Raw genomic sequence first — 25466 nt, forward strand, 5'->3', positions numbered from 1 at the left:
GATATAATTTTTAGGCCTAGAGTTCCTATCATTTTTACTCGCGCTGTTAATATTGGTCTGCTTTCTCAGATAAAACATTCGTTACCTGAACACTGTTTTTACTTCTTAAATATCAACTGGATCACCTTGGCATGATAAACTGGTATCTCAATATCCATCGTGTGTACAACGGCAACGAAAGCTGATATATAGCAACATATAGCTAGACATACAGAATATTCGTACACAAAAATTCATTTATCCATCGTTTTGTTTCCTTCAAGAGAGAACCGAAGGAAACCGAAGGAAGCGCGCCGGTGGATCAACGGACCTTTTGTATCGAGGTACCGTTGTATCGGTGTATCAGTTCGTAAATTACGCAAACAACGAGCCATGATGAAACGGAACGATGTCGCGAAGCTACCAATGATTACGTTATAGTGGATCCATATAAGAATCTGCAGAGATTAAGGGTTTAAATTTCTTCAAATATCAGCTATGCATGATACGATTATATAATATTTTACGCGACAAAAAGCGAAATAAGTCATCATGAAATATTTCTTTGACAAAACTTGGAAGTTATTTTTACTATAATAATAAAATGAATCTAGTTTCATTTTGGGAATCTTGGAAGGTAAAGGAAGCGATTTGGATGAGGTAACGGGTTTTCGTGACGAAGAAACAAAGAAGAAACCGGGGTCACAAGTAAAATCATTGCTTCTTACATCTGTGCAGCTTATTTACCAATGAATTTACAAAGTACAGTAGTAAAATTTACATTCAAATATTTTGCAAAAGTCTACCTTGACCTATGTATATCTTTTTTTCTATTTACTTAGGCTTCACCATACTGTCTACGTAACAAAATGGTCACTATACCAATTATTGTATAAATAAATAATACTTTATAATTATACTTACAATATATCGTCATTCTATTAAGAAATATTCATTGTGTTAAAAAATCCGTTCTAGATCAACGACAACCGATCTAAACGCCCAAAGGAAAGAAAGATAACACACAAAAGATAATTGATTGATGCACGTGCAATTACCACGCTTATATTAATGCTTGTTACTTATGTATCTCGGCTGATGCGCGTAGTCTGCTGCTGGAGATCGTCGAGGGGGTAAAGGCGTACCGAAGCCACCGTTTTATTCAGTAGACCGACGACCGTAGTGCCGGTGAGACGAGTATCTCGTTCAGTGGGTGACTTTCGCATAGGTACGTACTTTCGTACCTTACTGGCACGCTCCCTCCTCGTTACACCCGCGTTTCGCCTGTTTTCGTTTGCGAACGCCAATGACTCCGCAACGCCAAAAGAGATTTACGTTCTGATAGTAAGATCTTTTTTATCCAATCTACGCATTGTTAATCGATCGTGTATATTTTATAAATTTTACAAGAGGAATCGTCTGAATCGAGGAATACTTCTTTTCGTTTTTATCTTCATTTGTTCGCTAAGATATATCACAAGTTACGAGGAATTTCTCGGTATAATGAACTCTATAAATATCGTGGCGTAACGATAAGGAAAACTTACAGCTTACAACGACCACAAATTGAATTTATGTATTAACGATACTCGATAGTTTCACGCAAGCGAACAGTTTTGAAAGTAGCCCTCCGATTTCTCGAATCGAATTTCGCTAGATCCTTCGAAAAGTGTCAGTGTCGTTGTTATTTTGTCTTCTTCGTCTCTTTTCTTCCCGCGGTATCCGATAATAAACACCATTTGTGTACTTTTAATGTAGCTCGAAATTCGCTTTTGATTTGTTAAACTTTTCAAAAAACGATGATCGAAAATGCCCGATGTAACTATCGAAGTATCATTCAGTTGTAAACTAGATCGAATAATTGAAGGAAATTGGTTCGACATAAAAAGCTTCGTGTACACGACTATTATTATGGTTTCGTTGTACCTCATTGATGCTGTGTTCTGACACACGAAACGTGACACAGAAATTCGCTGACGGTTTAAATCATCAATGTAGCTTTTTATATTAGTTAGAACGTCACCATCTAATTTTGTCTAAATTAGAACATTGTCGTTTAATTTTGTAGAAATAAAATATTGTCATAAATAACGTACAAGAATGTCGAGTAATATCAAGTGATATATGTATCGAGTAATAGCCAGAAAATAATAACATATTACATAATTAATATTACGCACGAAAAATTTAACATTTATTTTTGACAAGTTAAGAAGCACTTTTTCTTCTGTTTCCTGATTTTTAAGATTTATGCGTGTAACGTTTATACGTAATACGTATTATATCGTTTTTCTTTCATCGATTCGAACAAAGTAAACAGATAGTATACCACGAAACGAATTCGGGTAACAGTTATAACGTTTAATCTTCGTTTTCATCCGTTTCACTTTGTACACACAAAAAAATCATTTTATTCGTGATAGTTTTGTGGCTGAAAGTAATCGAAAAATTACGAGCTTTCCGTGAGTGGAATACATGGCTGAAAATCGAAAGTGAATTTCGCGTCTCATTAGAAAGCGAATCGATGCTGGATATTCGTGGTTCGTCGTAACATCAACTACCGGAAAAATCGTGAATCGCGTTGGTAGAAGTTGTATAGCGCAATAGGAATGCGAACGGAAATATTCTGTTCTGAAACGTTCAAGTTTAGATAACGTCCCAAATCTTTGCGCTTTTCTTCTCGTCTTCGGACGTCCTATTTCCTATGAGAATAAAAAGAAAGTGATACGAAATTTTGGAGAAAGCGTAAACTAGTTTCTATATCACTAGAGTATCTAACGCAGCTGGTCGATGAACTTGCGAATATCATTTCTTTACATTTATTTTTCATTCCTATTATATATTCGTATTACCTTATTAACTATTTATTTGTTTAAAATCCTTTTTATATGTTCGGTAATCGTTAAATATAACGAATCGCATAATGACAGAAAAAGAATACGATATTCGATAAATATAATACATTGTTATATGTTATTGATCTTATTCGTACGACCAATCTTAAGTACCTAATTTGTTATTTCATAGTGGTAATAATTATGTTTTTCAGACAAATTCAAAACTATTGATACGGTGTTCACTCCGGCATTATCCAGTTGTTAGTCGTAGTTCCAGCAACGGTTTTTCTGCTGGCAATAAATACATTCTTTGAGCTGCGACAAGCTATGACATCCTAATCGTTCGACCTCTTCGAATCATAGAAGAGTTGCGTACATATAAGACGTTGAAGCAAGTCCAAACAGTTGAAACATTTGGCCAAAAGAAACGTGTCGATCATGTCTTTTCTCGCCGACGTCGCAAACGTGATCAGTTTCCTGATCCTCACGGTAGGATTCATCATCAAGAATACCATCAGATTATTTATCCCGGAGAAGTATAAGATGAAGAGTATAGCTGGAGAGATTGCTTTGGTGACTGGGGGTGGTGGCGTCTTGGGAAGGCTTGTCACCCTCAGGCTAGCTAATCTGGGTGCCATCGTTGTCATCTGGGACGTTAATAAGGCTGGTAAGTACCTGTTTCGAAATTTGTAGATTTGATTAGAGAATTAAGTTGTTTTTGTGATTATCGAATTTCAAGGTTGAACTGAAAACAATTTTAACAAGGTCGAAGATTATTATTGGAATTTAAAATTAAAGAAATATATCCTCAAATAAATACCTAACGACGAAATAGATGCTAGAAATAGACAGTGACATAAAACAGAAAACTACACCAATCCGTTTAAGACATAAATTTCAACAAGCTATCACCAGCAAACACGAGTCTAACTTAACGTGATATAACTACTTCCTTAACAACGTCCATTATGTAATCTTAACATAACATCTTCTTGATAATATATTCTTCGAGGGTCGTAGACAGTCGTATATTCATAATTTAATTTTCAACCATCAATGACCTTTAATACGATATTATATACGGTTCGTCTCGCTTTTCTTGTATGTTACGTTTAAAATTTGTCAATGAATTGCGACCTTATCGCATCTTTAAAATTCATAAATGTAATAATCCTAAAGAACACCAATTGTCCTCGACTAAAAGAAGCAAACATTTGTTTTGAATAGTTATCCTCGTATAAAACGATGATGTTTCTCAAGAATTCTCATCAAGCACTTTTTTTCATGATTTCATTTTTCATAGATTACTTAGCGGATTTGAAATAATATACGAAAAGGTTTCAGGAAATCTATATATTTTGTCTACCTATATATCTTTCATGACAATTGAACGGAACGTCGTCTCTTCGGGTCATCGAAATCGAAAGTGTTCAATCCACGAGCGGACTATCCACGAAGTGTTTAGGCCTTGACTAGAATACGAAGGCCGCCTTGTTCATGTCGACGAGATAATTATAGTCGCACATTGCACGAACCACGCTTGTCTCTTGATGATCATCCAAATTTCAAGGTCGTTCGAAGCGTGTCTGGACTTCCAACGCGAATTAATAGAATCGAACACACGGTGCTTAATTTCCAAACGTCACGTTACGTCCTTGAATTTATCCCGGATGGAATATAAAAATCACGAAGAACTATAGGTTTTGTCCTTCCCATTCGTCTTTTCGATTAAGACGATTATGATTTATTCATTAATGAATTTTTACACAGTAGATACGACTCCCTTCTTACCCTTGCATTTTTACTTTATATTTTTTTTACTATTAGCTCCATGCTTTTTATTTCTTTGTTATTTTTTAATATTTTTGTCTGTTCGTTCTTAAAATAGTTAAAAGTTTAAAAAGTTTGGCGATACAGAATACTGTGAATACAAGTTCTAACTTGAAAAAGAAACTGGACAACCTGAGAGAATAATTATTGTTGTGTCAAATCTAAATTACAATAATTAAGAGCAAAATATGTAGTATACATTAGCTGATCTTGGTATACATTCGCTAATCAAATGTCACGCTCGTTACATTACATTGCGGAATCATGATTAGAAACATTCAGACTACGGAGCATTTTTTTTTGCTTATGTAATGATTTACTTACTTATGTGAAGTTTGGGAACTGGAAAGGATTGAGTCATTCGAGTTACGAGTTCTTATCTCATTAAAAAAAGATTACGATTATGATAAGATACGTTCCAATACAAGACAATATACGCTCTCGATGTGAAACATTTTCTGTTTTGTACGAAGTTTCCCAAATTAAATTCTACGTTTCAAAGTTGCAGAAATTAAATTAATGATCGTTGGACTGAAAAAATCTATATGCAGTGCTATTACCTATTTTTTTGCTTCCAGTATAAGTATTAATCATCAATGTACAACAATTATTTACACGATAAGTGTTAAAATATACAATATTTATGCACGTGAATTATATAATAGTTGTCACCATGACATTTATTATGTTATTAGGTTTTTAGTTCTTAGCTTCAATTATTCTTCTTAATTATTCTTTATTATTATAATTATTAATTATTTGTTAATTGCACAAAGTTTCCTGTTTCCGTTCGCATATGCGCATGATAATTCTTTATAATTTTTAATTTGACACAATTATTTCCGGTAAACTGGGCTTACATTTCAGTGTTTTATTGTTTCTTTAAGTAAAAGTAAAAAATAATTATTCTCACAAATTACAAGATATTCGATCTTAGAAGGATTAGCTTACAAATGAAAATATATAAAAATTAGGGAAAAATTTTCATAATATAGGAACTTATAAATGAATGGATAAATCTAGATAAATAACAAATCTAAACCTCCGATTTTAAAAATTAATACAAGCAATTCGATACGAAATGACAGAACGAAAATTCTCTTGCGCAATAATCATACTTAACATTATATTCTGACGATGACTACAGAATACGGAACAACCTTTTGAAATTCTGTCGTGTTAACGATCTCGAATCAATGATGTGACGTATCTTCGGCTGATTTTCATTGTTCACTGCCTCCATAAAATTTCATAGATCTTGAGTGAATCAACGTGAATCATAATTCTCCGTGTCTCCACCTTCTTTTCTTAAAACCTAGATGACGAATACTCGAGGTAATACTCGAGGTAAATTATACCTGAAATAAATAAGTTCGATTGTAGTGTCTTTTACATGACTTACATATTAACAAACGATTGAATCATTTAATAAAAATTACGATAGGGAAATCTTGCTTCTATTTGAAAATTGCCTTACAAATAAATGGACAAATAAACTTAGAAAATAATTATGTTATTATATAGTATTTACCATACATCTTATAATATATAATACATCATATTGTATAACATTTTATTTATCCCAACAACACTACATGTTTTTCATGCAATACATTAAATGGGGTTGCTCCATCAGCAACTCAAATGAATTTTTTTGTACGCGCAGACTAAATACGCAGATTGGTCAAGCGGTCAAGTGCAATCTACACGTGAAGTATTACACGCGCGATCTCTGTACGTTCGGGTAAAAAGCTGATGTCACCGCGTCTAAAGGCAAGAAAGCCACGCGTACCTCTGCCCACGCCATAAATACACGCTCAGATCAGGTTACAAGAAAAGTCAAGCATTGAGCGTCGTGAGATCTACATGCACGACGATTCGGCGATACGCGAGCAAGTAATCGTGACTATTGTAGCATAGTTAGTCGTAGTCGTAGAAGTAACTCTAACTGTGGCGTTATTTACATTTTAAAGTAAGTTTTATTAGTGACTAAATGTTATTTGCTTTTAACATAAAACTAGTATTGATTTTTACACACGTATCTGGTAATATCACCTCAGAGTTATGGAAGAAATTGCGACAACAAATTATTTTTTGATGAACGGAAACAAAACTTGTAATAACGTATTTGCATACTCTGAGTATGACTAATGAGAAATTATCTTACTTGTTTGGATGTCGAAAGACTGCGTTTGTTTACAAATATTTTCAATTACATTTATCATTTGTGTCGTCAGAATCGAAACCCTACTTGAATAGAATCGATCATTCTGATAGTAGTGCGTTTATTCATTAAATCATCCTCTAACTATTGCATAATATCCATCTCTACTATGCTGCATCTTTAAAAAGTAAAGACAAACACTCAGCTTCATTGATATCTAAAGATATAATATTTTTAAATAGATACTTCTGAAATATCGTTTGAAATCTTGCAATGAATGGCATCCGCAGTCATTACATGCGCAGTCTTTTAAACGCGAAGATAAACGTTGAAAATGAGAAATCAAGAATTGCACTTTGAAGTTGTTGATCAAACAGATCGCGCAAGGAAACAAGAAAGAGCAATATAACGCGACACTTAAGCCTGGGCGAACTGGTTGATTGTTGAGAAAAAATATGGAATTTTACGCTACCACTACGATATTCTCCCGTACAGGTTCTCTTGGCTGCTCCTTTGGATTCGTTCACCCGCTCATGATTTCTACATCGGTGCCCACTTTTCTCCAATAGACACCGCGGTTTGGTAATCACATTGAGCGTGGCTCAATCGAACGTGATTTCAATCTCTATCCGCGAATAACTAGGGAACCGATCGGATTTTTAATTCGGTAGACTTTGCCGAAAAAACGGAACGATCGTATGGGATATAATATAAACTAGAAACAGGATATTCCTTGTGTTGCAATTATCTTTCATATTCTACGTGAGCACGCGTACCACTTAGTCAAGAAGCGAAACAACTGCCTCTCCACGCGTTTCGACTTTCTACCCGCGAAAAGCTGCTCTTTCGATTAGGCAAACAATCCACTGCTATGTCCAGATTTTTTAAACTTATTGAGAAATAAAAGAAAGTTAAATTACACTGTCAACGCTAAGTATTAGGGTATCTGCTGATGTTTATCATAAATGGAATGTTTCTAAATACATTTATTTCCTAATTATTTAATCATTTGGTTGAAAACTGTAGTGGTCCGGTCTAATTCATTCGCTACATTAGTCTAAATAAATTGAATTATTACTTTTTACTACTTTTAGCGCTTACTTTTTTTTTTTATTATTACTTTTCATGAAATATTGAAACGTTTATCATAAATGGTTCGTTATACATTTTCCTGGAGAAGTATAATGGAAAAATTCCACTCCAGAATAAATTCGAATATGCAGTTTAAAATGTAAGATATTAAACAATGTAAAAAGTTAGTCTTCCAGAGTAGATATCCTGATATTTATTATTATTTATTAACGTTAACTGTTAATAACATTATTTACACCACAGTTTATTTAAACTTACATTTTGTGAATTTACACCGTGGCATATATCACTAACAAGTTATTAATAAATTTGAATCATCTAAATCCTGAAATCTGGAAAGGATCTAGAAAGAGTCAGACACGATATTAACCAATAACAACAGGTGTTCTACCGGTCGACCTAATATATGCTAGTTTCTCGCTGTTAGCGAATATTCCAGCGCGCGATAGCGGCACTTACAGATCTTCTGAATCTTTGTAAACTTTCTCAGAATTAAGAACGTGGTAAGTGATTTCATTTGCATGAAATTCCCATCATATTATGAAACAAGTGAAAAGAAAAAGTAATCGAGGGATTGTTGCTTGATAAGCGTATCCTTGTGTATGTTGACCTTACTCATCTGCTCTGATGACTTGTTATAAAGATACAGGAATAGCCGAACTTTGTAAAGTTTCTAAAAACTTTTTATGCATCAAGATTGCAGCATTCAAAATATGTTATGATATTGCAGATCGTATCAGGTAGTTTGTGTACAATTACGTAAGCGCTTGTTTACTAAGATGGCATTATATCTTTTATCGCATTTTATTATCGTTTAAGTTGAATCATACTGCCCTGGACAATATGTAAATGTCTTACTGAGAATATTCTAATATAAACAACATTGAAAAGTGCAGTAGAGCCATAATTATTATTCGAACTGATCATAATGCTGTTTGAATCTTTCGATAATCGAATAACTTTGTATTCATGAAGAAATGAGAAATAATTATTTATTTTGAACTATTTCATAAATATTAATATGAAACGAGGATGTAAAGTTTCGAGTAAAAATGTAACAATTTCTTTCAGTTTCTCTTCTTGTTTTCTAACCCTCCTTGCAAAGAACTATTCTATCTAACTATTTTCTTACGTTATAATCGAGGTTCCACTGTACTATTGTTATTTCATATAATCAAAGATCTGTAGTCTAGTTATAACGATTCTTTGATACAATTTTCATCTTAATCAGTAACATTGTATTTCTGATTTTGAGGACACAGCCCTCATGGAAAGTTTACTTCCGCCCATTTAGTTTATTAACGAGATTCCTTTCGTATTTTCAGGTATCGAGGAGACTGTCAAACTGGTGAAATCCGCAGGTGGTATTTGCTATGGTTATGTTTGCGACCTATGCGATCGGGAGGATATTTACAAGAAAGCAGAGCAAGTGAAGAAAGAAGTTGGAAAGGTGAGAATTGCAATAATTGAAGAAGTGAAGATAACACAATGTCGTTCAATTTGAAAACACGTTCCAAGACTTTGGAAAATCTTGAAAAATCTCTTAACCAAAACATTAATATGCGATGGTTATTATATTGCATAATTTTTATTTAAAGGAAATGAAGTATTTCGAAATTGCTATTACTGCGTGTCTGTATATGTATACATATTCGCATCAACTCGCATCTTTCTCTTTTCGCGGTATTTTTATGACATAAATCACTCGATTTCATAACCTGTTAAGTAACGAAGGGTCGAATTATGAGAACTGATTACATATATAAATCTTACAGGTAACCATTCTGATAAACAATGCAGGTATAGGAAATGGCTATAAACTTTTGGACACGCCGGACAACCTTATTATCCGAACAATGGAAGTTAACGTAATGAGTCACTTTTGGGTATGTTTTCATCTCAACTTTATTATCATGGATTTCTATTCTCCTCTTGTAATTTATCATACGAATAGAAGCGTTGGAAATTATGAAATTATAATGAGGTCTTCATCTGCGCAGAAGCTTATCCTACGAATTTATGATTAACCAACTAATTTATAATATACGTGGAACCGGTATTTTTAATTTATTAATAAGCTATGCACGTGTTGTATTAATTTCTATGGAAGATTCCAACTCTCAAAACGAACGTGGCACTTCACAAAATTTTCTCACTCTTCTCGTATGTAGTTTTTGTACGATCGGATTTCGTAACAGATCTATCGATTTAAACTCAAAGACAATTCTCCCTTTCGCAGCGTAAAGCCCGAGTGAGAGGCATTCCTAGGCCCGATATTCCCTCCGTTTAGAAGTATTGCCGTGGGTCAGGTGAGAAAACCGGTCGGATAGATGCAGCCAGTCGGCCGTGCAGTCCCAGTATACTCGTGTCTCAGAATTGCGACACGCGAGGAGTATGCTTGCCAAATGCGTAGACAGCATTGAGTTCTCCAATGCGAATTCCCATTGACGTAATTCTCGAACACACTGTCGAAAAAGCAATTATGTTTATCACATTCTTGTTCCATTCGACTATTCCGCTATAATCGTCGAAGATAACGTCTTCGAATCATAAACATTTTCTTCGACAAGATTATGACGACATTGTTCGTCACAGACTGTCTTAAGAATAGCCCTTTCTTTCCAACAATATAAATATCAGTGAATTCGCGAATCACCGGAGATTGGCCGACGTAACAAGGTACAGAGTGAAAGTTCAGGGGGACACCATCCATGCCGAGACATCATCGACTTACACGAACGCTCGGCCGATAGAAGAGTTAGCCGATTCGGAGCACGGAGAAAATTATAGCGCGTCCGGTCGAAGAATACCGATTTTATGGGCCGCGTTTCGTCATCAGTTCGTTCCAATGGGGATATCCATCTTGATGTTCGCTTGATAATAATAAGACAAAAAAGAAAGGATAAAAGAGGGACAAGGTTTGTCAACCGCTTTGTTCGAGACAGCTTGAAGTCCTTTCCTTCAAACCTCGGATGTAATCGCATCTTCAGCCTCGATTGCAAAATTTCGACGCGTACTTGCGCTTGGAATTACCACACGTTTCACAATTTCGTCGATTCATTGGCATAACGAAATGCTTCCTTCTATAAGACACGAGGAATTACATATAAACTCCGCGTATACGTGATTCTCGAAAACCTTGTCTCGATACCCCAACTTTGTTATGCGCGGATTACACACCGATGGCTTTACTTTCGAAAGTGATGAACAGAGGAAGAACAACGGAAGAAAAATAAACTAACGACTAGGGAAGTAGGTTAACAGCATTGTAAAGAGCACAAGCCAATGAGTCTCTTGTTATATCCGATGTCACGGCCATATCTCTAAGAAGTACCGTCAATTATTGTTTTCCAAGCTGCCGCTCCCAACGTTCGCAATTCGATTAGCTAGATTCTCTCTCTTTCCTCATTTTGTAAAGTAGTCAGAGTGTATTTACAAATTACAGTTTGTCTTACAATTATATTTGCTTGTGTTAGTAGCATGTAAAGTTACAAGCAAACATCGCATGTTTCTGTAAAGGTAACTGAATATATTTCGCACTCGTATACTTTATTATCATCGAGATAAACTTTTTTATTCTTCAAAGAAAGTAGAGGGTCCCATACTGCTAAAGATAATGAGACAATCGTATAATTTAGCGTTAGGATATTTTAATGTTTCGTAATAAATCAATTTAATATTAACAGACATACGAATGCATAGATATAAAGTTAAGGTAATTAGAGATGGTAATTCTTTTTTTCTTCTCTTTTTCAAGACAACAAAGGCGTTCTTGCCTTCGATGATAGAAGATAACAGAGGTCATATTGTGAGCATTGCAAGTATGGCTGGACATATAGGAGTGTCACATTTGGTGAGTTATTGCACCTCAAAATTCGCGGCGATTGGATTTGATGAAGCTCTTCATATGGAGCTAGTTGTAAGTTTATTACCTTTTTTACATCAATGTCGTTGCTTTCTTTCAATTAATTTTAACAAATATGCTATTATTTCTTTTCTTTTTTTATAGGCTGAAGGATATAAGATTAATAGCACGGTGGTATGTCCATTTTTCATTCGAAGCACCGGTATGTTTGATAACGTTTCAACAAGGTATAATCTTTTTTTCCTGTATCCACATACATAAATAAAAATGTACGAGCAAAACATTTAATTTCGTATATCTGTCTCCGTATTTTTTAGATACTTGCCGAGGCTCACTCCGAACGACGTGGCGGATCGAATCGTCTCCGCTATAAGATGCAACGAAAAAGTTGCTATAGTACCTGGTTATCTTTGCATTTTTCTCATTCTGAAATGGTAAATAATTCAATAGAAATAATTTCATGAAAATAAAAAAAGTAAACATATCTTTTTCGTTACTTTGACGATATTAATTGTTCGTCTAATAGGCTAATTTATATTGCGATTTTTAGGGCATTTCCGTGGGAATGTGCGGATATGCTGGTACGAGGTTTACTTTTAAATAAGATTCACCCATCAGACTCACCATCTCCTCCTGTCAAGAAAGAAGAAGAAATTATTCCTACAATGTTGCCCAAAGATCCGGACACCACAGTTATTCATCAACAATTGACCAGACGTATTTCCAGTTCCGAAAGGAAACCATAATTATTTGGTCATCTCAAAAAGTTTCATATCGAAAGAATAAATGACGCGTATGTGGAAGTTATGGAACATTGTAATAAATATAAGATAATAACCATGTTATTGCAACGGTGAAAAACCCATTTTGTACAAGTTTTAATGTACAATCAAAATAGCTTGTTTCTAAGGCGAGTCGTTCTTTCACAAAATTAAAATAAGTTTCGCGAAACGAGAAAGTTGTAGAATTACCATTTCCCAAAGACACGGCTTCAAGTCTTGTAGAATAATGAAGTGAATTGAAGTGAAGATTTTTAAGAGATACACTGAGACTTTTATAGATTTCTCTATTTATAATTATAAGTGTATTGTGTTTTTCGGAAAATATTGCGCAATATCAACAAAGTTTCATATTTATATATATGCTGTTAAGGATCGCTTTAGTGTCTCGTACAATAATAAAATTTCATACTACGATAATAAGGTTACAAATCTAAGATTACAAGTCTACAATTTTAATGCTAATAATTGTTAGATAAGAAAAATTGATAGATACGACACAGATATAATTTTTAAAATTTACTTTGTACGGTATAATGAACATTTGTAATAGCCTGAGATTTTTTATTGATAATTCGGCTAAAAAAACAAACAAGTATATTTATCAATCGCGTGTAATAACTCTGTAGACTGTTATTACAAAACAATTTACAGATGTCAAATAGAAAAAATAAAGTTGGAGAAATTGTATCATTTGTACTTACGCATTGGCCCATTTGAACTACCGATTTTCGAGATAAAACTTATTGAACCAACGCAACTAATGTATCGTGTGAACGCTATCGTTTTAAAAACAGAGTGCCATATGTCCGCCCTGATATACAAATGATTGTTTTATAAACGAACATTATAATAAAATCAAATTTTCTACTCGTCAACATTATTTATGAATATCGAATGTTTAAATAATTTTACAAATTGGATAATTCGTTGGTTTTTAATTTTTTAGCAATCCAATTATTCAAAAATTCCTATACCTAAATAGATACAAAGAGGCATGAAAGAACATAAAATGCAAAATGACCGACTTTCACTAAAGTTTCACGACCTTCGCAAACATACAATTCACTGTTGAATATTACTCTTAGAATTCAGTTCTTGACAAAAGTTATAGTGAATTGAAAAAAGTCAAATGTACCATATGGAAAAGCAATTTTACGCTTATATCAGTAATTGATAACGCAATGGTTTCATGAGTAGAACGGTATACATGATGGTGGTTTTTTATTGCTTTCAGTAACTGTGTCATTGCAGCAACATCGCATCGCAATCGTGCAACTTGACACGTTTCTGTACTCGATATATTTATCTCAACACCTGGAAATATTTTCTAAAGATACAGAATAATTACACGTTTTATATTTATGCCTTATTATTGCGTAATATCGATGAAAAAAAAATACAACAATAAATAAATTTTCATTATTTTGTAATATTAATAAATTATTCACAATTCTTTCTTTGACCTCGATTCTAAGGGTAATAATATACCCGCAGCAGCACGCTTGTCGTATCATAATTCAGATAAACTAATTTTTTCATACACAGTTTGCACGTACTAATTTCTATGAATAGTAAACGTGTACAAACAGTGAAACAGAAGTAAATTCATTTAAAATTGATGTTGACATTGAAACAGTGATTTCGACACCTTGAAAAAATAACCAATGAATGCGAATAAATTGAAATGAAAAAAAAAGGTAACGTAGACGTTATATAAGCGGCTTGTGGCGGAATTTCGATTCGCTGCGGAATGAACGGCTTTCTTTTCGGATGAAACGAAGAACAAGTTTAACTATTCTTCAGGAAGTATAATGTAGGTCATTAGACAAAACGGATCGCAGCTACTCAATTTTTCAAATATTTTCTCCTAATCGTTGGATGCAGCTTGCAAATAGGAGCATCGATATCGTTTATCAAACACATGTAATGACACACTAGATTACATTAGGTTACAACTAGAGCTGTATGTGTCTATAGCGAAATAGTAACACTCTCGATGTCAACCTTATCCTACATCCAGTCATACATGTTGCGTCAGAAAGATATTCATCCTTCGGCAGTAGTTCATTACGAGTGCTATAATAAACTACATCAAAAGGAAAAACCACGAGATTAATAAATCGATATTGGTTGATCTTACGATACCTGTCGTTGATAGCTAAAAATCGGCACCAATTTATCTGTAAGATAAAATGAAGCTACTATTACTACTAAACACTATCTGATCGACGTAATTTTGCCTTCTTTCTTCTGTTCGCTGACGCCGTATTTTGTTATCACAGTGCAAATAAGTTACATTGAGACTCTAGTTGTGTCGATTGCGTGAGTTACCTCCAACATTCGCTTCCATCATCGCGAAAATAACGAAAGAAATAGAAGAATATTCTAGTGAATATGAACCGACAATTTCTTCTACAAAGACGGAGATAAAGACCGTGAATTTTTGCTAGATGTTAACTTCAATTTCGTATTCTGTCGTCGACCATAAACATGAGAATCTGCTGCAAGTTGTTGTTCGTAATTTTTCTGTGCTGCGTATGGAGGGAATGTAATACTTTAGAAGGACAAATTTTAAGATCGTGCATTTCAGCGAAGACTTGTGAAAATTGTCTGCAAGCCGACCCTTCTTGTGCTTGGTGTAGTGATTCGGTAAATGTTTCAAGATGCTTCTTCGATTGGATCAGTGAAGTTATTTCATTCAGACACGAAATTTGAGTTGTACGCTTTAAATTCTCTCTTTTACGTATACTTTCAGTCTTATTCGAATTCAACAATTGGAAGGCCGCGATGCAACTCACCGGAAAAATTGAAGCAATTCGGTTGCCTACCGCAGGAAATTCGTACGAGTTCTGCAGGGACGATAGAGTTTATCAAGGACTTGAATTTTCAGGATATGGAACCGGAACGAATACCGATACAATTGCGGCCGCAACGAATAAAAGTGATGATTCCACCTCATTCCGAGATAACAATTCCCATTCGTTATCGGCTGGCCAAGTACGTTCGTTTAACAGATAACCCATTTCCGAAATAACACGAACAAGGTGAACAAGCCTGAACTTGCAAAACATAATTTCAATTTACTCAGTATAAAATTATTTTTGTTACGAAGATGTTGATAGGTGTTGATAATGTATCAATGAAAAATTCATTAAATCTAACGATTTAAAATGATTCAGAAATTATCCATTAGACTTGTATTATCTAATGGACTTAACATGGTCGATGAGGGACGACAAGGAAACTTTGATCAGATTAGGGTGGAATATGAGTCAAACGTTTGGCAGCATCACCAATAACTTTCGTCTAGGCTTCGGTAGCTACGCTGACAAACCAGTAATGCCATATATCTTCCCAGGGCATGAGGAGAATCCTTGCAAGAGCGAGCACACTGAATGCTCCCCTATTTATTCTTATTGGCATCACTTAAAGTTAACTGGTGACATTCAGCGATTCATTACAGAAGTACGAGATTATCTGAAAGAAAGTTAAACTCAAAACGGATTAAATGGATTGAATTTCAGGTAAATAATAGCCAAGTTACTGGAAATGTTGACAATTTAGAAGGAGCGTTGGATGGACTCGTGCAGGCGATAGTTTGTACCAATGAAATTAATTGGGCGCGTCAGGCACGAAAAATTATTTTAGTGGCCACCGATGGACATTTACATACCGCTGGCGATGGAAAGGTAAGAAAAAGTTGTCATTTAATAAACAGAGATTTCGGTACATAGAAAAGAGCACGTCTCACTATCTTGATTCACCTCGATATGTATAAAATCAATTCGTGATTAATCAAGTATCGTTAAGGTCAATATTCTAAGTAATTTCACTATGATAATATATGCATATCAGAGTTAATGAGATCGGTGATGGGTACCCTCTTCTATGTTATTATCAAAATTTTAAGATATCTCATACGAGTATCTTCGTATCGTAATCAGTTAGGTGGTGCTGTAAAGCGCCAGGACTTCAAATGTCATCTTAATGAACGTGGACAATACTATCTAGCCGCACAATTCGACTATTCCTCGCTGGCAGAATTTTCAAGACTATTGCAGGAATATAAGATCAATGTAATATTCGCCGTGACGGAAGAGCGTCGTAGCGAATACGAAGAGATCGTCAAGTTGCTGAGAGAAAAGGCAACGATCGCGACTTTGACCAGCGACAGCTCGAACATTCTGGATATCATTGAGAATGCTTATCATCAGATTACCTCGAAATTGATCTTACGCGACAATTCTTCGAGTCCGCTGATAATGGAGTATTTTTCTAACTGCGGCAAGGAAAACGTTTCGAAGTGGAACACTTTGGAATGCGATGACATAAAGGAGGGACAGATGTACGATTTCAAGGTCGTACTATCTTACAAAGAATGTCCAAGGGATAAAGACCTATGGGTACATATAAACTATAAATATTAACTCGTATAAAACTTACATCATCTATACGCATATTGTTTATGAATTGAAAATGAAGCTTTCAATGCAATTTTTTTTATTTTTGATTTTCCAACCATATTCTTATTTTGAGACACAGACACACATCCTTGACTTTACTTACATCGCGAATTCAGTCCCACGGCGTAATGATTTATATGAGAACATGACTTTATATTTTTATCAGAAACAAAGGGTTGTGATCGAGGATGAACTGGCTTCTCAACTGTCAAATATAATAATCGATGTTGAACTTCCGTGTGGTTGTAATTGCAAAGATACCGAAAGTTCTTATTGTCAGCACGGAACGTATGAATGCGGTTTATGCAAATGCGACTCTGGTTGGTCCGGTAAGAAGCTTTGATTTCTCCTTCGCAATGGAATTGTTTAATATTGATAAAACTCGCAGGTGAAACATGTGATTGCGATGAAAGTTCATTGTCAAATAACGTACAGCAGTGTATCCGAGACAACTCAACGAAAATTTGTTCCGAGAGAGGTGACTGTGTTTGCGGAAAGTGTTTCTGCGATGATGAATACAAAGGAGAATTTTGTGAATGCTCTGCGTGTGACAAGGTGATTCTGGATTACTTACATATTACGTATTATTTACATATTATACATACTGGAATTGCATACTGTCATATAGCCATCACGTACTATACTCGGATCGTACGGTTTATTCGGAAAATTTGTAGCACTTTTCAACAGACGATTTATTCTATTATTATATCATATTTTCTATATTATATATTTAATACGATTTAAAGAGAACTATTCTTTATATACTTTTGCAAAATACTGTTTAACAAATATACTATTTCCAATTGATCGTCAAATGCACTTACAGGGACAGATCTAACATCATATCTAAGATACTTTGTTTGACCAAAACTAATCCTGTCGTTTCATTGAAAGGATTAAAGATGGAATTAATCTTCTTTTTATAGATGGATGGAATTGAATGCTCAAATAAGGGCACTTGCAATTGTGGTGTTTGCCAATGTATAGAAGGATGGGAAGGGAACGCTTGTCAGTGTCCATCAACCAATGAACTCTGTATCGCACCAGGAAGTCAAGAAATTTGCGCTGGTCACGGATACTGCGACTGTGGAGAATGTCGGTTCGTATTTATTATTTGCGAAAAGATCTTGTTCCGTTGGAATATTTAAAATTCATATTAAATTATCGCATTCTTTGTAAACATATCGAATGTTGTTCAGATGTAACGTTACCGCAGCAGACGGCTTCTATTATCGAGGTACTTATTGCGAATCAACGATAAGCACTGGTGGCAGTGGCCTGTGCGTTCTTTATGATCGTTGCGTTAACGCCACTGTCGAGGATCCGAAAAAGGCAAACGAATTTTGTCAAACGAATACTAGCACTTACAACATTGAAAGAGTGGAATCCGTTGACATAGGTAAATTGAAAGAGCGTAAATAAATATTATGAGATCAACGAGCCAACATAATATTTATTTTAGAAAACGGACACTATTGTGTCGTGAAAACAGTAATGGGGAGAACGGCCTGTTCCATACGTTATGTATACGAGTTTCAGAAAAATAATGTTGTCACCTTAAAGATTGGTAACAAGGTATATATCCATGTTTGTAAATATTACTGCAGATACTTTGCAAATTCATAGTTTTATGAACATAATTATTTTAAGTATAAAATCGTTTTACCTATTAAATATAGAGAGTATTATATTTAGAATATTTTGCACGTATACATATATTAAGTCATCCCATAAGTAAAGCAGTCGTGGATTCTTTTATACTAGATGAAAATAAAAAATGACCTGCTAGCATTTAATAAGTGTTGAATTTTCCCGTATATTGTATAATTCTTTATCCTGTTCAATTAAGTTTTCTATTCAAATTTTATAAACCTGTGATCATTCCGCATTACTTATGGGGTGATCCAATATTTCTGCATATTATGTGTATTCCGTGTAGTTTTGCACTTTCAAATTCCCCATAAATGCATAAAACCCACGTTACCCATTATTGTTATACCTATTTTTTAAAATCTACATTGATACATTTAGCAATGTCAGACTCCGGTAGACGTAGCAGTCATCTCATCTATGATCATCATCGGAATTGTATGCTTGGGACTCGCTTTTCTACTAATTTGGAAGTAAGAACCATATGATAAAGTTTAATTGAATTACAATTTATTAGAGACAAATATTGATTATAAATCGGGTGCGCAGGTGTTGGACATCCATAAAAGACAGGAGGGAATATGAGAAGTTCATGAAGGAGCAACAGAAAACTGTGTTCAGTTTAAACCAAAATCCTCTGTTTAAATCGCCGATAAGCCGATACTCAGTTCCTTCGATGTACAAAGAGGACTGAGAAATCAAATTTCTTCGATTAAGTAGGTTAATTCAATTCGCTTTGATCGAAAGATTTGGAAGAACTACTGGTACTATCATCGGACAATATATCGTTCCAGAAATGGTTTCCAGCGGAAAACGTGATGGACTGCAACATATGAAATTTTTTCATTCAAATCCGAATCTTTTATAATAATTTTCGAATTCGACATTTGTTTTCAATCTTTTATGATAGAGAATCGAACAGTCATATGGAAAAAATGAAAAATGCATTTTTGTCAACTTTTTGACGTTATATACTTACAGGTAAATCATTGTAAGGTAGTTAGAAGAGGAATAAGTTCTTAAGCACAAAAATATAAGCTTCGTAAAAGTAGATAAATCTATGAAATTTTGTAAACAATCAAAGATATATCTACTATTACGCCGATCGATATTTTTGATGAAACTAATTTTTAAATCGCTTATCATATTTTCGGCCTATGGTCTTCGATTTATAGATATGTTTGATTTAAAGAAATACTTTTTACATCTACTGATATATCTTCGACTATCCACGCAAATCCAAGAGGTTCTCTGTAAATAATATTTGTAGATGGTATATTATTGTGCCATATAGCTTCAATCGAGGACCCATCGGGAAATATGTATGTTCCTAGACCGACCATCGTTCCGTTCGGATCTATTCTACCTCGATACTGAGCGTCGTTATTATACCTTAAGTAAATTGTATGTGATTTTATTTAATTATAAATTGTGAAATAGACTTTATTACTTAATATGAATATCAGTATTAGAAAACGTATCATCGTCCCATTCTCCGTGATAGGTATCAAAATTATCAGTAGTATATGTTCCTCTTCCTACACAGGTAATTCAATTAACAGAGTTTCAAAAGTGGGCAATATCTCACGAAATGTTACCTTGCTTAAGCAAAAGTAATCGATCATAATTTATTTTATATTCTCCGTCGTAAACATCTCCATTCCAAAATGTAAATTTTCCGACTTTCGATTGTGCATTTTGATCTACGATATCAAATTCATTTATCTTCGCCATTTTACTGACACCTCGTCTCTTCATTTCAGAATACAATCTCTTTGCAGTTTAATTTCCAATTCTTTGTACGTTTGCTTTTTACGCAAATTATTATTATAATTTATAGTATGAAAGAAAAATAGAAGTACAAAAACATCAAGTTCTTCTAATCGCCACCAATGTCGTAGCGCTGAAATAAATCCAAATCGGACTATACTAGTTAACGAATCAGAGCACCCGTCCTATTTTGTCAATAATACGGTTGGTTATAAGCCAGAAAGCCTTAACAAAAATTTTCATTTTGTTTCCAACAAGGAAGCGGTATGTCTCGCGTCTTATTTTATTCTTACTTTTTTTTTCATATTTTATAATTTGCGAAAAATGATCTTCTGCTTGTGAAAACTACCTTTAAATCTGTAGCCACGTGACCTTGCAAACGACCTCTAATTTGGTATTTGTATCGTCTGTCTCTGGTTGTGCTTAACGATAACCCCTACATCATTGACACGCTCGGAACATATCCATTGTCCGAGTGTCCAAGTAAAAGATTAGTAACGTCGAATTTCTTGCCACTTTCTACTAAAACCGGTAGTAAAAGATCCACGAATCATCCGAGATATGATACGAACGACAACGGGCCTACGTAATGAATTGGCAAACGCAATACTACGAAGTTCTGTGCGGACGAATACCGTAAGATCTGTGATCATACGATGTCTTCACAGAAAATATGTACAAAGGTATTTCATTTTCCGTTATTACCATCTTAACTTATTGTTCTAAGTTTTGTTGTCCTCTGATTAAAATTTATTTCATTGATTATGATTAAGGTTATCTTAAAGTCATTCTATCTTCCAATTTTACTTAAAAGTTTTCAAGTATGGCATTATTTCCACCTGTTATTGATGAGGATAATCAAAGCCATAAATGCAAATGATTTCATAATCCTCTTTTGCTTTTCTCTATTTTAGAACGATTTTGTTATATTTGATTTGCATTAGTCTCTTATTCATTCAGGATACTTAATAGTGTAGATTTGTATTTTTACATTTCAAGGAAAATTTTACACATTCTTTTAGAAAAATTTACACATTTTTATTTGATACTTAGGATTCAAATTCATAACACCTTACGTTTTATGGTAACTCCGTGGAAACAACAGTTAAGGTATTATGCAGATTATCCGGATCACGTCAAAGTGCAGCTTCCTGCATTATCACCTACTATGGAAACAGGCACAATTGTCAATTGGCACAAAAAGGAAGGTAATGTAAATAATTCATGTGTATAATAAACTCATTAACAATTGTTAATGTTGTATCATCATCTTAGGTGACAAGTTGAATGAAGGTGATCTACTTGCTGAAATTGAAACTGATAAAGCTACAATGGGTTTTGAAACACCAGAAGAAGGCTATCTGGCAAAAATTATAGTAGCTGCAGGAACAAAAAATGTTGCTATAGGCAAATTAGTTTGTATAATTGTCCCTGATGAAAGTTCTGTAGCTGCCTTCAAAGATTTTAAAGACGATACTCCAGCAACTACTGCATCAGCTACCATTACGCCAAGTGTTCCTACATCACCTGCTTCTCCACCATCTACTCCCCCACCATCTCCTGTAACGCCACCAGCACCTGCGGCACCTTCTGTCCCAAAATCACTGCCTACTACATCAGGAGAGAGAATATATATTAGCCCATTGGCTAAAAGACTTGCGGCCGAAAAAGGCCTTGCTTTGGAGGTAAGTTTTAGGTCATATAAAATTAAAAAATTTAAAATAATTCTATTACTTTCTTAAAGGGTTTAAGAGGTTCAGGACTATATGGATCCATAACATCCAAAGATTTAGTAGGTGCACCAGCTACGGCTGTTCATCCTACAGTAGCAACACCAGCAGCTGCAACAGGAGGGATGGATGTTCCAGTATCCAGTATCCGCGCAATAATTGCAAAACGTTTACTAGAAAGCAAACAAACAATTCCACATTATTATTTATCAATAGATGTAAAAATGGACGCCGCTCTCGAAATGCGAGAACAATTTAACAAGATGTTAGAAAAAGAAAAAATAAAGCTTAGTGTAAATGATATCATTATCAAAGGAATGGCTATGGCTTGTAAAAAAGTACCTGAAGGTAACAGTGCATGGTTGGGAGAAGTTATTAGACAGTAAGTAATGTGTTGTAATAAATAATTGCTATTAGTAGCAGGGATTATAATCATATGAATTAAATTTCCTCTTTATTTTCTTTTCTTTTTTTTTTTTTTTTTTTTTTTTTAGATACAATAATGTTGACGTAAATGTAGCAGTCAGTACAGAAAGTGGTTTAATTACACCAATAGTTTTTGGTGCGGACACAAAGGGTATAGTTCAGATTAGTAAGGATGTAAAAGAATTAGCTACAAAAGCGAGAGAAGGAAAATTGCAGCCGCAAGAGTTCCAAGGAGGAACTATTACTTTGTCAAATTTAGGAATGTTTGGCATTAAAAATTTTTCTGCCATCATAAACCCTCCTCAATCGATCATTTTAGCTGTAGGCACAACTGAAACCAGGTTAATACCCGCCAAAAATGAAAAAGGGTAAGTGTTTTTTTTTTCAGCTTTTTTTTACGTAATATTTTACATTTTATTCTTTAGTGACTTATTTTTTTTAGATTTATAACCACCCAATTTATGTCTGTCACTGCCAGTTGTGATCACCGTACCGTAGACGGTGCGGTAGGCGCGCAGTGGTTAACAGCTTTTAAGAACTTCATGGAAAATCCAACAACTATGTTGTTGTAGTAAATTTAGCCACTGAGAAATTCAATGGGGTAGTTTCAACAGGTGCAAAAGAAACATTGTTATGTTCAGGAAGGTGACCAAGAATATTCTGTACATTTGTGTATAGTACAATATAAAATTGTGTTACTTTACGCATTTGTAAACCATCAATTTTTGATAGATTCGAATTTTTCAAAGTCACATTGTATTTCTTTTATGTAAAAACATCGTTAGGGCAACAATATTTGCGGAATCAAGGTGACACTATATCATTAGATCATATTTTTCCTAATGTACTATATATGTGGTTTTTCATTAAATATAAAGTAAAAGACTGACGATTAATTTCATCATTAAATAAAATAACAATCTCATTACTTTATTATTGGTGTAAAAACCACATCTTTGCCCCAGCAATAGTAGTGGTCACGTGTAAATATGTGTATTTATGAAATAATATTATGGCCACCATATATTGCAATAATTTAATTATAATTTAGGGGAAATTGTGAAGGAAAATGTGTCAAAATGTTTATAGTAAGTAATATACGTAAATGTATATCATATTTAATAAATTGTAACTTACAGATTTAATGTTATTTTTATTTTTAAGCTTGTGTTATATCTATGGATACTTAAAATAACATTATAATTCTATTATATTATGTAATAAGTAATAATAATCATGATAATCATATAATGTCATTTATGAAGATTGAAGAAAGCGCGGTTATCGATCATACTGATGGAACTGCGGTCAGAGAGGAAATGAGAATGGTCACACTAATAGACCTGGTTGTTCCCGAACTAGTGCTGCACCATGCGGCCAAGTGCTGAAGTCAAAGTTAGCATATACAATATCCTATAAAATTAGGGATCTGCTCTGTTTGGTTCTTTGAGATTATTGCGGGTGCGAGTAAATATGTTAAAAAAACAGCTGTTAACCATCTTGGCCGAAGGATGAATTAAAACATATGTTTGGGTCACAGGACGTAACACTTATATTATTGCGAAATATATATAGATCATAATTAACATCGTTTTTTAGATAAAGTGTGTTTCTTTAAATATTATAATCATATACATTTATAAATATAAAGTTAATTTTGAATTCACAACCTACCTTATTAAAAGAAAATTGTACTTGATTATCCAATGATCATAAAGCTTTAAAATCAGAATACAGTGTGTTTGTGATATTGCAAATTAAAATAAGGCGTCGTTATTCAATAACAATATTGTCAGATTTTATTCGATAAGTTCCTCTTTAGGGTTAAACGTGTTACCGCTACTCGCGTGTATATGTATACTTCAGTTTGGAACTATCAGGAAACGGAAATCCAAACATCATTCTCACGGAATTGTCAAGATTTTTCGAGTCATAGAAACAAATATAAAATTTTATCAATCACATCACATTTTAAATCAATATAAAGATAATACTTTAATAATACAGTGAAGAAGAAAATGGGTAAAAATGTCAATAATTCGGCAAAAATATTTAATATATCTATATATACGTATTGGCATTTATGTTATAAGTAGTAGGCGAATATTTCAAATGAATAATAATATATCAAATGTATTTATGTATTTATGTATTTAACGATTATACCATACTTTATTTATAAATTTCATGTTTAAGAAATAATTTCCCGTAATTTATTTTTTATTATATAACAATGTAAAGCTTAACATTTTTCAATAATAATATAAAATTCAAAATATTATATTATTTTGAATTTTTGAAAATCAGCAACTAATAGAATTTGTTGATTATAACGCCATCATTTAATAACACTTTCTTCATTACCTTATACATATATTTTCATTGTTTAAATAATATAAGATTATGTATTATAAGAACTAGTTATAATACACTTTATATCGTATTTGGTGTTATTTTACTTACAAAAGTGTAAGAAACATGTTTTAAAAGTTTCACAAGTTTTCGCAAAAAAGCTGATTATTTGATTCGTTTTAATCATTTTAGAACAATAATATTATATCATAATTAAAAAGGACAGTGTAAATAGTAAGAAATATATCTCTAGAAACCATTTAATACATATATATTGTTCATATACATTATATTGTATAAAAATATGTCACGTGTAAACGCTAACCAATTCCGAACGATCAACCATAGTAATGAATGAAACTTTTACTAACATATTTGTTATATTTTTCTAAATAAAATGAGACCAAACACGGTATAATTTGAAGCATATTCGGAAGCAGATATAATATATGGTAAACTAATAAAAAATATATAAACTGAATAAATAGTATAGAAAGAACTATATTTAATTATTGCTACTATC

General features: G+C 33.6%; 4 protein-coding genes across 5 annotated transcripts; 3 read left to right on the top strand and 1 right to left on the bottom strand.

The window, feature by feature from the left end:
- Positions 1 to 1062: 1062 nt before the first annotated feature.
- LOC100652085 (estradiol 17-beta-dehydrogenase 11) lies at positions 1063 to 13424 on the top strand. 2 transcript variants are annotated; one of them, XM_012314225.3, is made up of 8 exons: positions 1063 to 1207; positions 3029 to 3483; positions 9228 to 9352; positions 9678 to 9788; positions 11660 to 11821; positions 11912 to 11994; positions 12085 to 12201; positions 12318 to 13424. In XM_012314225.3, the coding sequence occupies exons 2-8, from the start codon at positions 3255 to 3257 to the stop codon at positions 12511 to 12513; spliced, it is 1023 nt and encodes a 340-aa protein (XP_012169615.1). In that variant the 5' UTR covers positions 1063 to 1207; positions 3029 to 3254; the 3' UTR covers positions 12514 to 13424. The 2 variants fall into 2 exon arrangements, with proteins under 2 accessions (XP_012169615.1, XP_012169614.1); XM_012314224.3 differs by having other exon boundaries at positions 1174 to 1323.
- Positions 13425 to 14546: 1122 nt separating this feature from the next.
- Positions 14547 to 20125, top strand: LOC100648256 (integrin beta-nu). The gene is made up of 12 exons (XM_012314226.3): positions 14547 to 15198; positions 15305 to 15546; positions 15729 to 16014; positions 16074 to 16238; positions 16494 to 16952; positions 17179 to 17341; positions 17401 to 17567; positions 17942 to 18114; positions 18215 to 18414; positions 18478 to 18590; positions 19047 to 19138; positions 19215 to 20125. The coding sequence occupies exons 1-12, from the start codon at positions 15040 to 15042 to the stop codon at positions 19357 to 19359; spliced, it is 2364 nt and encodes a 787-aa protein (XP_012169616.2). The 5' UTR covers positions 14547 to 15039; the 3' UTR covers positions 19360 to 20125.
- On the bottom strand, positions 19154 to 20498 carry LOC110119720 (phosphatidylinositol 4-phosphate 5-kinase 2). The gene is made up of 4 exons (XM_020865649.2): positions 20264 to 20498; positions 20116 to 20203; positions 19871 to 20057; positions 19154 to 19488 (listed from the first exon to the last, which is right to left on the bottom strand). The coding sequence occupies exons 1-4, from the start codon at positions 20421 to 20423 to the stop codon at positions 19387 to 19389; spliced, it is 537 nt and encodes a 178-aa protein (XP_020721308.2). The 5' UTR covers positions 20424 to 20498; the 3' UTR covers positions 19154 to 19386.
- Positions 20499 to 20749: 251 nt separating this feature from the next.
- Positions 20750 to 23736, top strand: LOC105666292 (dihydrolipoyllysine-residue acetyltransferase component of pyruvate dehydrogenase complex, mitochondrial). Its single transcript, XM_012314229.3, has 6 exons — positions 20750 to 21118; positions 21489 to 21643; positions 21711 to 22120; positions 22180 to 22547; positions 22660 to 22959; positions 23034 to 23736. The coding sequence occupies exons 1-6, from the start codon at positions 20997 to 20999 to the stop codon at positions 23161 to 23163; spliced, it is 1485 nt and encodes a 494-aa protein (XP_012169619.3). The 5' UTR covers positions 20750 to 20996; the 3' UTR covers positions 23164 to 23736.
- Positions 23737 to 25466: the final 1730 nt, after the last annotated feature.

Source organism: Bombus terrestris, chromosome 11 (genome assembly GCF_910591885.1).
Source record: "Bombus terrestris chromosome 11, iyBomTerr1.2, whole genome shotgun sequence".
Taxonomy (NCBI): domain Eukaryota; kingdom Metazoa; phylum Arthropoda; class Insecta; order Hymenoptera; family Apidae; genus Bombus; species Bombus terrestris.

Excerpts from the sequence above, each read along its gene's own strand:
- LOC100652085 (XM_012314225.3), top strand. The coding sequence starts at position 3,255 with ATGTCTTTTCTCGCCGACGTCGCAAACGTGATCAGTTTCCTGATCCTC. Across the intron at positions 9,353-9,677 it reads TGAAGAAAGAAGTTGGAAAG|GTAACCATTCTGATAAACAA; the intron begins GTGAGAATTGCA and ends TAAATCTTACAG. Across the intron at positions 11,822-11,911 it reads CTCTTCATATGGAGCTAGTT|GCTGAAGGATATAAGATTAA; the intron begins GTAAGTTTATTA and ends CTTTTTTTATAG.
- LOC110119720 (XM_020865649.2), bottom strand. The coding sequence starts at position 20,423 with ATGAAGAGACGAGGTGTCAGTAAAATGGCGAAGATAAATGAATTTGAT. Across the intron at positions 20,204-20,263 it reads ATTACTTTTGCTTAAGCAAG|GAAGAGGAACATATACTACT; the intron begins GTAACATTTCGT and ends TTACCTGTGTAG. Across the intron at positions 19,489-19,870 it reads TCGAAGATATATCAGTAGAT|TCCATCACGTTTTCCGCTGG; the intron begins GTAAAAAGTATT and ends CATATGTTGCAG.
- LOC100648256 (XM_012314226.3), top strand. The coding sequence starts at position 15,040 with ATGAGAATCTGCTGCAAGTTGTTGTTCGTAATTTTTCTGTGCTGCGTA. Across the intron at positions 15,547-15,728 it reads ATTCGTTATCGGCTGGCCAA|AAATTATCCATTAGACTTGT; the intron begins GTACGTTCGTTT and ends AAAATGATTCAG. Across the intron at positions 19,139-19,214 it reads GCTTTTCTACTAATTTGGAA|GTGTTGGACATCCATAAAAG; the intron begins GTAAGAACCATA and ends TCGGGTGCGCAG.
- LOC105666292 (XM_012314229.3), top strand. The coding sequence starts at position 20,997 with ATGATACGAACGACAACGGGCCTACGTAATGAATTGGCAAACGCAATA. Across the intron at positions 21,644-21,710 it reads CAATTGGCACAAAAAGGAAG|GTGACAAGTTGAATGAAGGT; the intron begins GTAATGTAAATA and ends TCATCATCTTAG. Across the intron at positions 22,960-23,033 it reads CCCGCCAAAAATGAAAAAGG|ATTTATAACCACCCAATTTA; the intron begins GTAAGTGTTTTT and ends TATTTTTTTTAG.